Here is a 14,177-nt window from a genome sequence, read left to right on the forward strand (position 1 = left end):
ACAGACATTGCAGGACAGTCCGTCCGCAGTGAGGGCAACATCGTGCTGAAAGCGCCTTTGCCCATCAATTTGCCGGCAGGTGATTTGCGGTCTCTCGTTACCAGGTATGCCGCCGATATCGCAAAATGGCGTTGGTAATTTAAATTATCAATTTAGTCATGAAATCTTTTTTGGAGTGGGGACTCCTAATGGAGGAAAGGCTGAACAAAAAACTGTGCTTACCGTAGACGGCTGCGTCATGCTACACGCTCATTTCATCTCCCGGGTCCGAGCGTGCTACAGTATGAGGGATATGACGAATAATTATCTGTTAAGCGTGTTTTGACCTCGTGTCATCACCATCCACGGACCGTGCGCGTCACTTCACTCTTGTGGCCATTTCCCGTCTTCCTCGTGGGGACCAACATTGTGGCATCACTCACACCTTGGCGTTATTAGATGTCATTGCCTCAGAATTATCGACGGCCGCTCAACAGCACGGGTGCGCAAATGCCGCGTAGTAGGTTAGTAACAGCACTGGCCGAGCACACACGCAACGGATAGTGTTCGAAAGGGATGAAAATACCCAAACAGTCAACGCGCCTCTAAAAAATATTATCACCACCCGAAATCTCCGAGATCTTCGTGCTGAAACCGACATCACTGACGCGTGGATAGCGAATGACATCTGTTGTTTTGAAAGAGAACAGGTTACACGCCGTCGTACACCCCTTGTGGAGCATCAGCGACTACAGCAAACGTATTGGCGGGACCAGAGCTCGATTCTCAGTTGCACCGCAGTCCCGGCCACTTACGTGGAACACAGACCACTTGGCTGTCACATGCCCACATGCTTAAACACTCTGCGACAAAATATCCAGGAACTTAGATCATGGAATGACTCTGACAGTGTCCATAAACATCGTAGCACTAAACCTCGCTTCGCTTCGCGTATCACGCGTCATACGGGACGCCGCGCAACTGCCTCACGCAAGGGTCGCTGAAGCTATCACTTATCGACCACTCATAGTTCAAGGCTTATAAATGTAAAATGTTGCAATATTTCTGGTGCTCGATTAAAATGACCAGCTTCACCTCTTTTAGCCTGGCTATGCATGCAACAGTTTTAAGTTACCACTCGCACGAACAAAAAATATCAGACAATCTAAACGTAAGGAACACAAAACGTAAATTATACGGCACACAAGCAATACCCCGATACAAGGTCGCATGATGAATTAAGAACAAGCAACGCTCCCGCAAACTGCGATCTTTACGAAGGTGATACACATACGATGAAAACATTTAGACAAATCTATTGTTGCCAAGATCGTAACAACAGCAGCGGAAAGCACTGCATTCGTCACAAAAGCAAAAGACGATTCACATTTAGCATTGGAATGTGTGGTAGGACTTTGCAGAACATTGTGGCTAATAAATAAACCGCAGAAGGGAGCAGCGACGACCGTATGTACTTCCTCGCCAATTCAGCAACAGTTCAACCACAACGCCCTCCTCACCTCGATAGTTTCGTCAACTTTGTCACAGCCTTCCTATCCGGACCTTAAGTGGTGGCATTTTAGACGCAAACCCAACCCCACAAAAGTAAGCGACAGAAGGCACACCGCTTTCTCGCACGGTGGCGCCCGCCGCACGTGATCCAAACTCATTGAGGTAGCACAATCCGCCAAGTGGTCATCCCCAGCATTCCACACCGTTCGAAGCCGCTCACAAGCCTGTTGTCGGTGGGCATATCGCAGATGTGCTGGTCGCTCTGTCGGACGGCCGGTGGCTGAATCGGGGACCGCTGCTGGTGAGACTGGTGTCCCGCTCCGTCGGCGCTCACAGCTGTCTGCTGACAGGGCGCTGAGGCTTACCGGGGCTTAGTCTCCGGCCGGGTCTTGTCGCTGACGGCAGCGTCGTTTCGCGCGCTGTCTGTCGGTCCGCACAGCTCACTAGTAGGGCCGTCACCACTGGTACAGCTCACTGGTAGGGCCACCGTCTCCTCGTGGTCCTCACCGGTCACTGATGGCGTCGCCTCTCAGTTATTTTGACCCTACTTCGCGATCTGATTTCCGGCTGGAGAGGACGCCAAGAAACATCGGTGCACTCGGGGCAAACCTCAGGGATGCGAAACCACACAGCTCCATAACACACATGCCGGTGGCTCGTGCCAGGATTTTTGCCGGGAACTGCACAGCAACGCATAAAACATGCTGGATAGCTCCGTCTTGTAACCCAGATAGGCTAATACTACATAAGATAATAACAGTAAGGTATAATATGACATCAGATGATGAGATAACAACAGATAAGCAGATACACTAAGTCATTACACTACATCATAAGGCTGTCCTTGAGCCCCCATGTCCCTTCTCCCAAAAGCGGAGGGGGCGCCCAGACGCACCATGTCGTGGAAGGCGGCCTCCAGTGCGCCGGTGACCAGCCGGTCCACTGACATCTCTTCTGTCGGCACCCAGAGCAGGTCGCTCGCGACTGCCTCAGCCGCCGGCTCCGGCGGCAGCAGTATGCCTATCACGTCCACCAGACGGTCCTACCGGCGGCAGAGGGGGAGGCAGGAGCAGGGGGAGGTCATACTTCATAATTCTGACACCAGCACCACGCGCATGTGGCCGCGTTGAGGGGTGGTATCACCAAGGTTAATGACATTCTGGCACATACATGAACCTCCTTTTGAAGAGACAAGAGACACGGTATACAAGCGGGCCATTTATTGGGTCAAAAAACTTGACTTTATCACAGTACCAAAGCCCGTGGCGCCACAATTGATGTGCCTTCCACCGTGGAAAAGTTCTTTATCGGACCGTTCCACGAAGTCGCACCAATCCTTCATTTGCGGGCGTCACAACTTTCACTTTCCAGAGGCACACAATTCCGGCGGTCCCATGAAGCAAGGGGAATCTAGCAGGGTTCGAGCATGGGGCCATGTCTCCTCTTGGGTCCCATGAGGTTTTGGGACCTCGAAGAGGCTCTAAAGAAGGGGTACAAATCTCGCTTATCGGTTCTTGATTGAAACGGTGCAGAGGGATTCAGTACTGGGACCGTTCGTTCAGTAATGGGACCTCTAACTGACACAGGGTCTTTCCACTGCCTCATTGTGAATCCATGACCATTGCATCGTCATTTAGCCCGATCAATGTAAGAAGCCTTCTGATTAACATTTGGAGACAGTGGCAGATCCAGGGGGACGGGCCATGCCCCCCCCCCCCCCTTGGGCTCAAGAGGGTCCCGTGACCGGCCGAAAGGACGCGGTTTTTCAATGCAAAACACAATCAAATGCGATGTCTTTGGGTCTCCTGGTGACCAAAAACGATCGCAAACGACAGTAAATAAACCGTGAGCCGTGTCGCAGACAGGAAGAGAGAGAGGGGGGAGGGACACGTGCCCCATGGGCTACCCGGGACCTACAACAGAGGGCCCGAATGAAGGGCTCGCAGGGACCAAAAGGCAGTCGGAGGTCACATTAAGGGGTTCGGCCCGAAGGGCCGAGTTCTCCAATACCAGTCAGAGGCCCCTTTGCACAACCTGGACCCCCTGAGTCGATGAGGATCTTTCTGTCGGTCAGGGACCACCAGTACCGAACAGTCGGCTCCATGTTTGTATGGTCACCAGGGCCTATTTCCCAACCAGCGACAGAGCTGAGATCCAAAATTTACACTCGTCGGAGCCCCTACGTCAGTGCGGGGCCACTGCGCTTAGGGGCCACTGCGCTATTAACTACACCTTTACAACTTTTTTATAGCTCATGTGCGTAGTCACAGCAATCACAAGTAAAAGCCTGGCAGTTTGCATCAGCTTCCTCAAACGCATCTGAGTTGTGAAGCTAATGGGATCCAGTTGTACCTTTCTGTAACTTACTGCAAGAGAAACCTGCAGATAATTGACCATTATATACTTCGGTAAGTTGTTGTGTACTCATGATGGCTATCACAATCCATTTACACGCAGATTCTCAACACAAAAATTGCATCGGGAAAAAGACAACGGGATTTCAGTTCATGTAAAACCAAACATAAGCACTCCTCCACGCATCGCTTTAGAACACGGTTATCAACATCTATTCCAATACGCTTAGGCAGACGCCTTCCCGTCACGTATACCTTTTCCCCGCTCGTTAGAACGGCATGCACTGGAGCCTACTGTACTTCTGGGGGACACTCTTCTAAACTGTTGTGCCTCTGAAGAGACAGCGACCTTCATCCGCTTTAGTTCGAATGTGTGGCAAATGGAGCTCCCGTCAGTGCAGTGTCATATGCAACACAGGCTGGTTCTAATGGTTGGCAAAGGGTCCCCCGTGTGAAAGCCCCTCCTCCCCAAAAAGTAATCGGAATGTCCCACTTACTTTTGAGGGCACGATTTTCTTCGCTGTTATCGATACCTATCTCTAACTCAAATAGAAGTCAAAAGCCACCGAAAGATGCAATCGTGCTCATATTCTAGAGTCAGTTCACTGCAGGAACCAGTCATCAAATAATTGCATAGAACGAACCGACAGAGCTTTTCATTACGCAATGGTTCAGTGGGCATTTGCTAAGCCAATAGCACTCAGAGCTTTGTGAACGTAGGTGGCAATGGACGTATTTTGCAGATTGAAATGGGCTGATGCATTTGTATTGACATGGTCGACCGGTGCTCGCGTATGGGAATGTCCAGCCTGTGTTCAGAATTGAGAAGCGGAAAAACTATCGCAACAATTTTAAACTTGTGTGTCCCCACGACTTGGAGAAATACCCTGACGCCCGGCGTTGCAGTCTCTGTAGGCCGCGCGGCGTTGGACCGTGACTAACACAGACGGCGGCCAGCAGGCAGACCAATACGATAACGTTTTTGAAACAAATGCCTTTGCACCATTTAGGTTGTCGATGTCTACATTTAGAAGGTAATCTAGCAGCATGTTTCGCCCGTGTATTTTTAGGATTTACTAGAGGAACATTTGAATGAAACAGAACCACTTAGCACTGCACCGCGGACCGGTGCTGGACTCTGTTGGTGAAGCTAGATACGCTAAAATAGAAGATAAGATACGTGCTAAGATAAGATACGTGCCTCTGTCACTGTTGAGACAGCAATGTCAAAATTTAGGGGTTGCAGTTTAAGCCCAGCCTAAATTTTGGCCGCTTCCAACTTGTTCTGACAAACTTTGGGGAGCGCTTTTCCCGACGACTGTTCCTGCGCGCCCGGCGTCACAGCGGCAGCGCCAGGCGCTGCCCGGTGCTAGCTGCAGCAGCCAGCGCCACTTGGGTTGATGGGCACTGCGACCTGGCCATCGGTATCCTCGTTCCTAAGTTTGCGAGCGCGCAGGCTCAACATGTTTCATATAATTAACAATTTGTCTCACAATTTGGTCCTGAACGAGGTTGGGCGTACTCGTTTGTGTGCGCCTTTTTCATTTTTACCCCTCTTGATCCGTCGTTTTGGGCACTACAGAAGCCGCCTACCTTTCCGAGCAAGGGGCCTAGTGAGTAAAATACTGGGGGCCACATTCCATTTCCTATCGGACGCCAAGGGATCATTCCGTTACAGCGCGGGTGCCTGCCGGCTGTAACGTCGGCGATAAAGGGGCGGTGTCCCCTGGTCGATACAGAAGTTCTTAAATGTCCCTCTAAATGTACAACGTCATTTTCAAAAGAAATCAAATTTTCTTATTATAGATGCGTCATCTCTTCCATCCCCCATTCGCCACCACGTAGTGTTGACTGTCGCCGTTGACTGTCGCCGAGTCGCCGCCAATTCCGGAGGCTGCAACGCAAGGCGTCGCGGTTTTTGCTGCAGGACTTGCGCACACTCAGAAGTATGCTACATAATTTTCTTCCCAATGCCTGGCAAAGTTTTTGGTATGTGATGCCATCCCTGGGTTCGTGGAAAATATCTTATGCATTGTGGTGCGACAGCTCAGCGACGATCAAAAGCGACTGTACCAACCAGCTCGCGCCATCCAAACCAGCAACGCCCCAGACCGGTCAGTCAGCAGAAGAATAGAAGCTCTGAACCACGTTAGGTAAGCGAAGCAAAGTCTGGAGTGCGTTTTATTTTATATCGCTGGCAATGCATCGACAGCTCAAAAATGTTGCCAATTAAACCGAAGTACTAAATCACGTCTAAATGAACGAAGGATGTCTTGAATTACAAGTTATTGTTCATTGCTTTTTAATGATATTTTCGTTTCAGATCCAAGGGATGGTGTACACTGTAAGTTGTACACTGCACATTGTGATACCCATTAATTACGTTGCACAGGAGGGGTAGGTAAGGGTCAACCACAGTGTTACAGATTGTGGCACGAGGGGGGAGGTGATTGGTGCTAGCAACACATGGAAGTGAACACAAATCTTGCCACGGCCACTTTGTTGCAAAAAAGTCAAAATTCACAAACGGATGTTATTTTCGTCTCAAGTGAGGCCCGATAGTAAACTCAGCACGTGTACGAAGGGGATGCATGTTCTGCGCCGGCTGACGCGTTTTGCACAAAAAGGCCATTTTTTAAACATAATTCCACGCTCGTTGTACCTAACTGAAAACCTAGTGACAATGAACAGTTCATGTCACACCATAATGGGAAGGCAATTCTGCGTCAAAACAGATGTAACGCAACACACGTGCAGAACTTTAAAACGGCCGGTTTTTTGGTAGTAAAACGTTCAAAGCTCATATCTCTCGAACAAATGAAAACAGAAGGCTGCTTTTACTTGCAAACGATGTAAAACGACACTACAAGTTGTTGGCTACATTCTTGATCACCGGGTGAAGAAAAAATTTGGTCGCGACCATTTTTCGAAAAACGTGAAAATTTTGGAAGTTCGATTTTGTGTTATAAGATAAAAAGGCATAGTCCATTGAGTGTGTGTATGAAAAGGCAAGTGTTTCTGTGCATGTAATCAGTTCCTACAGCAATTGCAAAATCTACAACTAGCGCGTCTTGCGAATGTTTTTTGGAATAACTTCAAGACTAGCCAAGTCTTAAAAAATTTGACTTACAAACTCGTTTTTGCCGTACGATTACGTGTCTAATGATCTATAATACAATAAGATTCCACCATTTGGCACCATTCTTGATGCGCGCAAATTTCCATGGTTTTGTCTCTGAAACCTGCCCCGCTTGAAAGCAGACTGAACGCGCAAACGATACACAATGATGGAACAAACATGCAGTGTCATTGTTGTCAACATGGAAGTAAACACAATTCTTGCAGCGGCCACTTTGTTGCGAAAACAGGCAAAATTCAGAAACGGCTGAATTTCCTTTCAAATGAGGGTCAATACTGAATTCAGCGGGTGTACGAAGCGGATGCAGGTTCTGTGTCCGTTGACGCGTTTTGCAAGAGATGGCCATTTTTCGACATCATTCCACGTTGGTGGTACCTAACTGAAAACCAGTCGCCATTGGACAGTTTATGTCACACCATCGCACGGGAAGGCAATTCTGCGTCAAAACAGGTGTAACGCAACACATTTGCAGAATTTGAAAACGGCCGTTTTTTGGGGTTATAAAAAGGTCCAAGCTCATATGTCTCGAACCAATGAAAATAGAAGGCTGCTTTTACGTGCATACGATGTAAAACAATGTTACAAGTTGTTGACTACATTCTTGCTCACCGGGTGATGAGGGACAAATTTGGGCGTGTCTATTTATTTCGAAAAAAGGGAATATCTTGAAAATGCAATTTGTTGCCATAATATTACAGGGCATGGTCCATTTAGTGTGTGTATGAAGCGGGAAGTGTTTCTGTGCATGCAAACAATTTCTACAGCAATTGCCTAATCTACAGGAAACGCGGCTTGTGCGTGTTTTTTTAAAATAACTTTAAAACTATACCAGTGTTAGGATTCTAAATTACACCATCGTATTCACCGCCCGTTTACGCGCCTAAAGATCTAAAATACACTAAGACTCAACCATCTGGAACAAGCACCATTCTTCATGTGCGCAATTTTCCATGGCTTTCTTAAACCCGCTCCGTTTATAAGCAGATTGCACTTGCAAACGATGCACAATGATTTAAAAAAAACATTTAGTGTCGTTGGTGTCAATATGCAAGTGAACACAATTTTTGCCACGGCCACTTTCCTAGGAAAAAGGGAAAATTCAGAAACGGATGTTTTTCGTCTCAAATTAGGGCTAATAGTAATTTAAGGGCGCGTACGAAGCGGATACATGCTCTGTGGCGGTTGAAGCGTTTTGAAAGAAATTGCCATTTTTCAACATTATTCTACGTTGGTTGTGCCTGACTAAAAATCTGGCGGCATTGGGCACTTTAGGTCACACCATAACATAGGAAGGCAATTCTGCGTCAAAACGGGTGTAACGAAGCACATGTGGATTATCTGGAAACGGCCGTTTTTTGGGAAGTGAAACGTGCCAAGCTCACATCTCTCGAGCCAATGGAAATAGAAGGCTGCTTTTGATTGCAACCGATGTAAAACGATGTTACAAGGTGTTAACTACATTATTTATAAGCGGGTGATGAAACAATTTTGGCGTGACCATTTTTTGCAAAAAAGTAAAATTATTAAAAATGCGATTTGTTGTTATAACATGAAAGGGCATGTTCTATTTAGTATGTGTATGAAACGGAAAGCGCTTCTGTGCATGTAAACAGTTTCTACAGCAATTGCAAAATCTACAGCAAGAGCGGCTTGTTGGTGTTTTTTGAGAGAACTTAAAAACTATACAAGCGTTAAAATGTTAACTGATACCATCGCATTCGCCGTACGATTAGGCGTCCGATGGCCTATAATACAATAACGTGCCACCACTTTGAACATGGACCATTCTTGATGCGCGAAAATTTCCACGCTTTTTTCTGAAACCCGCTCCGTTTGAAAGCAGACTGCATATGCAAACGATGCACAATGATGAAACAAGCATTCAGTGCCGTTGTTGTCAACATGCAAGTGAACACAAATCTTGCCACGGTCACTTTCCTGCAAAAAAGTCAAAATTCAGAAACGGATGATTTTCGTCTCACACGAGTGTCGATAGTAAATTCAGAGGGTGTATAAAGCGGATGGATGTTCTGTGCCCGTTGACACGTTTTACACGAAATGATTACTCTAACTTACTTTAACATACTTTAACTTAATTTAACTTTACTTTGCTTTTACTTTTTTTGCTTTTTCCTTTTTATTACTTTTAATTTTAAAACTATACAAGTGTTAACATTTTAAGTTACGTCGCATTCGCCGTGCGATTACGCGTCTAATGACTTATAATACAACAAGATTCCACCACCTGGAACATGCACCATTCTTGATGTGCGAAAATTTTCATGGCATAGCTTCTGAAACCCGGTCCGTTTGCAAGCAGATTGCACGTGCAAGCGATGCACGATAACGGAACAAACATTTAGTGTCGTTGTTTTAAACATGCAGAACACAAATTTTGCCACGGTCACTGGCATGATAAAAACGTGAAAATTCAGAACCGGATCCTTTTTCGTCTCAAATGAAAGCGAATAGCAAGTTCAGCGCGTGCACGAAGCGGATGCATGTTCTGTGCCGGTTACCGCGTTTTGCACGAAATGGCCATTTTTCAACATAAATTCACGTTGGTTGTACCTAACTGAAAACCTCGCGGCATCGGACAGTTTATGTCGCACCATAGCATGGGAAGATAATTCTGCGCCAAAAGAGGTGGAACGGAACACATGTGCAAAACTTGAAAACGGCCATTTTGGAGGATATTAAAACGTTCCAAGTTCATATCTCTCGAATCAATGAAATTATAAGGCTGCCTTTACTTGCAAACGATGTAAAACGATGTTAGAAGTTGTTTACTACATTCTTGATCCCGAGGTGCTGATGACAAAATTTGGACGTGATAACTTTAAAAAAGCAAAGATTTTGAAATTGCGATTTTTTAAACATAAAAGGGCATGGTACATTTAGTGTGTGTGTGTGTGTGAAGCGGCAGGCGTTTCTGTGCATGTAAACAGTTTCTGCAGCAAATGCAAACTCTACAGCAAAGGCGGCTTGTATGTGTTTTTTTTAAATACCTTTAAAGATATGGGGATGTTAAAATTTTAACTCACAACATCGTATTCACCGTGCGATAATGCGTCTAATGACCCATATTATAATAAGATGCCACCACTTTGAACATGCAACATTCTTGATGCTCGCAAATTTCCGTATTTTTCTTCTGAAACCCTCTCTGATTGCCAGCAGATTGCGCGTGCAAGCGATGCACAATGATGAAACAAAAATTTAGTGTCGTTGTTGTCATCATGCAAGTGAACACAAATTTTGCCACGGCCACTCTCTTGACAAAAAGTGAAAATTCAGAAGCGGATGCTTTTTCGTCTCAAATGAGGGCCAATAGCAAGTTCAGCGCGTGTACGAAGCGGATGCATGTTCTGTGCCGTTTACCGCGTTTTGCACGAAATGGCCATTTTCAACATAAATCCATGTGGTTGATCCTAACTGCAAACCTAGCGGCATTGGACAGATTATGTCACACCATAGCATGGAAAGGCAATTATGCGTCAAAAATGGTGTAACGCAGCACATGTGCAAAGCTTGGAAACGGCCGATTTTGGGGTATTACAACGTTCCAAGGTCATATTTTAAAAATCCAATGCTTTTTGAAGGCTGCTTTTAGTTGCAACCGATGTAAAACGATGTTAGAAGTTACTTACTACATTCTTGATCTCCGGGTGATCAGGAAAAAGTTTGGACGTGATAATTTTTTCGAAAGTTGTAAGTTTTGAAAATAACATTTTTGCCATGAAAAGGCATGGTCCATTTAGTGTGTGTATGCAGCGGTAAGCGTTCCTGTGCGCATTAACAGTTTCTACAGCATACAGCAGCAGCGCGGCTTGTGTGGGTTTTTTGAAAGAACGTCAAAACTACACAAGCGTTAAAATTTTAACTTACACCACGGTATTCGCCGTACGATTAGGCGTCTAATAGCTTATAATACACTAAGATGCTACCTTTTCGAACATGCACCAACGCTAATTTGCGCAAATTTCCTTCTTTTTTTGTCTAAACTCGCTCCGTTTGAAAGCAGATCGCACGTGCAAACGATGCACAATGATGGAACAAACATTTAGTGCCGTTGTTGTCAACATGCAAGTGAACACAAATCTTCCCACGTCCAATTTCCCGCCATAAAAGTCAAAATTCAGAAACGGATGATTTTCGTCTCAAATGAGGGTAGATAGTAAATTCAGCGGGTGTACGAAGCGGATGCATGTTTTGTGCCGGTTAATGCGTTTTGCACGAAGTGGCCATTTTTCAGCATCATTCCACGTTGGTGGTACCTAACTCAAAACCGATCGCCATTGGACAGATTATGTTCCACCATGGCATGGGAAGACAGTTCTGCGTCAAAACAGGTGTAACGCAACACGTGTGCATAATTTAAAAACGGCCGTTGCTTGGGTAGTAAGATGTTCCAAGATCATATCCCTCGACCCAAAGAAAATAGAACGCTGCTTTTACTTGCAAGCAATGTCAAACAATGTTACGAGGTGTTGACTATATTCTTGATAACCGGGTGATGAATCATTTTCGGCATGACCATCTTTTTTTTCGAAAAAAGTAAATTGATTGAAAGCGCGATTGTTTGTTATGACATGAAAGGGCATGGCCAATTTAGTGTGTGTATGAAGCGGCAAGGGTTTCTGTGCATGTTAACAGTTTCTACAGGAATCTCAAGTTCTACAGCAAGAACGGCTTGTGAGTGTTTTTTGCAATAACTTCAAAACTAGACAAGTGTTAAAATTTTAACTTACACTATCCTATACACCGTGCGATTACGCGTCAAATGAGCTCTAATACAATAATATTTGAACACCTGGAACATGCACCATTCTTGACGCGCGCAACTTTCCATGGATTGGTTTGTGAAACCCTCTCTGTTCGAACGCAGATTGCACGTGAAACGGTACGCAATGATGGAACAAACGTTCAGTGTCATTGTGGTGAACATGCAAGTGAACACAAATCTTGCCAAGGCCACTTTGCTGCGAAAAAAGTCAAAATTCAGAAACTGATGATTTTAATCTCAAATGAGGGTCAATAGTAAATTAAGATGGTGGACGAAGCGAATGCATGTTCTGTGCCGGTTTACGCGCTTTGCACGAAATGGCCATTGTTTAACATACATCCACTTTGATTGTACCTGACTGAAAACCTAGGGGCATTCGACAGTTTATGTCACAACATAGCATGGAAAGACAATTCTGCGTGAAAACAGGTGTAACGAAGCACATGTGGATGACTGGAAAACGGCCGTTTTTTGGGCAACAGAATGTGCCGAGCTGATATCTCTCGAACAACTGAAAATAGAAAGTTGCTTCCACTTGCAACCGGTATAAAATGATGCTAGAATTCGTTGACTGCATTCTTGATCATGGGGCGATGAGAATAAAATTTAGGCGCGACCAGTTTCTGGAAAAAGTGAAAAGTTTTAAAATGCGATTTTTTGTTAGAATATAACAGGGCATTGTTCATTTAGGTTGTGTTTGAAACGGCAAGTGTTTCTGTGTATGTAAACAGTTTCTACAGCAATTGAAAAATCTACAGCAAGCGCGGCTTGTGTGTGTTTTTATATCACTTCAAAACTATACAAGTGTCAAAATTTTAAGTTAAAACATCGCATTCACCGTGCGATTACGCCTCTACGAAATGTGTAGAATTTGAAAACGGACGTTTTGCGGGTAGCAAAACGTTTCAAAGTCATATCTCTCGAAATGATGAAAACAGAAGGCTGTTTTTACTTGCAAACGATGTAAAACGATGTTACAAGTTGTTGACTATCTTCTTGATCACCGGGAGATGAGGAAAAAATTTGGGCGTGGCCAACTTTTTTGAAAGTTGAATTTTCTAAAATTGAATTGGTCTCCGGATGTCCAAGGAGCAGGCGTTGGAGGAGATGAAAGCCGTCCACCCGAGCATTGACCTCCAGATGCTGGAACCTGTCCCCAGAGAGAGGGTACGGCATGAGACTCATGTTGTCAATTATTGGAAAAAATCGTCGGTGTTATACCTGTAATTTGCCCCCGTTGTAATGGAGATTCTTTGAGTGTTTGCGCAACTTTGGTATGCTTAGGTGTATATGTTATTTTCCATCTGATGCTCCCACGTTTATAATCCCGAGTTTCGCGCATGCTCATGCCTGTGGTAGCCTAACTCATTTAGCGTAGGCCTAGCTTAGCTTAATATACCGAGGGTTAAGAATAACCTTGATATATCAAGACATGATCACTGATGGGAAATGCCCAAAGGACAATCGATTGTCTTTATGAATCTTCCCAGTAGGTGCTGCAGTAACTTTTTAATGCTTATTTAATGTGCAACACCCGTGACACTGTTAATGGTGGTTGCATTGTTTGATGGATGGTAGAAACGGATTGCGAGGAAACAACGAATAGCATACATTTGAAATCCATATCTATATGACGCTGTTGCATTGCTGTAGGTTCCGACAATGTCATGTCATCTCATGCTGATGCTTCGTTTAGGTCTTTTTGTTTCATCAGATATGATTTTCTAAGTGTCTGGAATCCTGTCAAATGCAAAAGTCATTGGTGTGAAATGTATTGTTTAAGCCCACGTGTTGTCCATAGTTGGGTGTCATAGACCTACATGTGGTTTTGCATGTCACACACACACACACACTCAGAACTTGCCCTCACAGCACCTTTGTATATCACTTCTGACACGTTTTGTGTGACCTAATGCAGTATTACTTAGCTAAATTGGCAACAGTTCAGCGCGCTGGAGTTTCGTCAGACCAATTCTAACAGCCGATCTTCACCTTGGAAACCATCGTTTATCAAGGAAGTGACCTAAGCCACATGAACAGCTTTTTACTCAGAATGTGCCAAATTGATCATTTTCCATTTGCCATAAACTTTGCACATATAACTGGTTGGAGCTGGACAGGAAGAGCTTGCCAAATTGTGTTGTGATTGCTGGCTTCACATCCTCCCTGAGGCAGTGCACAATAGGCTCTGACTTGTGTCTAGCCCTGCTATGTGCTCATTCTTGTTGTGTTTTTTGTTACTATAATTGTCTGTCCATCTTATCATGTATGCCGTGTTCTGGCAGGTACTGGATTACGTGATCCAGTGTTCCACCCAGCCGGATCCCCGCCGGCCAGGTTCCGACTTCGACTTGGCCTCGTTCAAGACACTGGCCACCTGGGCCCGCAGTGGCTGCCGCCTGGACAC

At 45.2% G+C, this 14,177-nt stretch overlaps 1 protein-coding gene across 1 annotated transcript in view; it reads right to left on the minus strand.

Moving 5' to 3' along the window:
- Positions 1-1,641: 1,641 nt before the first annotated feature.
- LOC119089414 (protein phosphatase 1H) overlaps positions 1,642-14,177 on the minus strand; it is a 45,273-nt gene continuing 32,737 nt past the window's right edge. Inside the window, exon 11 of the mRNA XM_037212083.1 lies at positions 1,642-2,017. Coding sequence (XP_037067978.1) covers positions 1,853-2,017 — 165 coding nt within the window. The 3' untranslated portion in view covers positions 1,642-1,852. The remainder of the gene's footprint in view (positions 2,018-14,177) is intronic.

Source organism: Pollicipes pollicipes, unplaced genomic scaffold (genome assembly GCF_011947565.3).
Source record: "Pollicipes pollicipes isolate AB1234 unplaced genomic scaffold, Ppol_2.1 Scaffold_3087;HRSCAF=3621_pilon_pilon_pilon, whole genome shotgun sequence".
Lineage (NCBI taxonomy): Eukaryota > Metazoa > Arthropoda > Thecostraca > Pollicipedomorpha > Pollicipedidae > Pollicipes > Pollicipes pollicipes.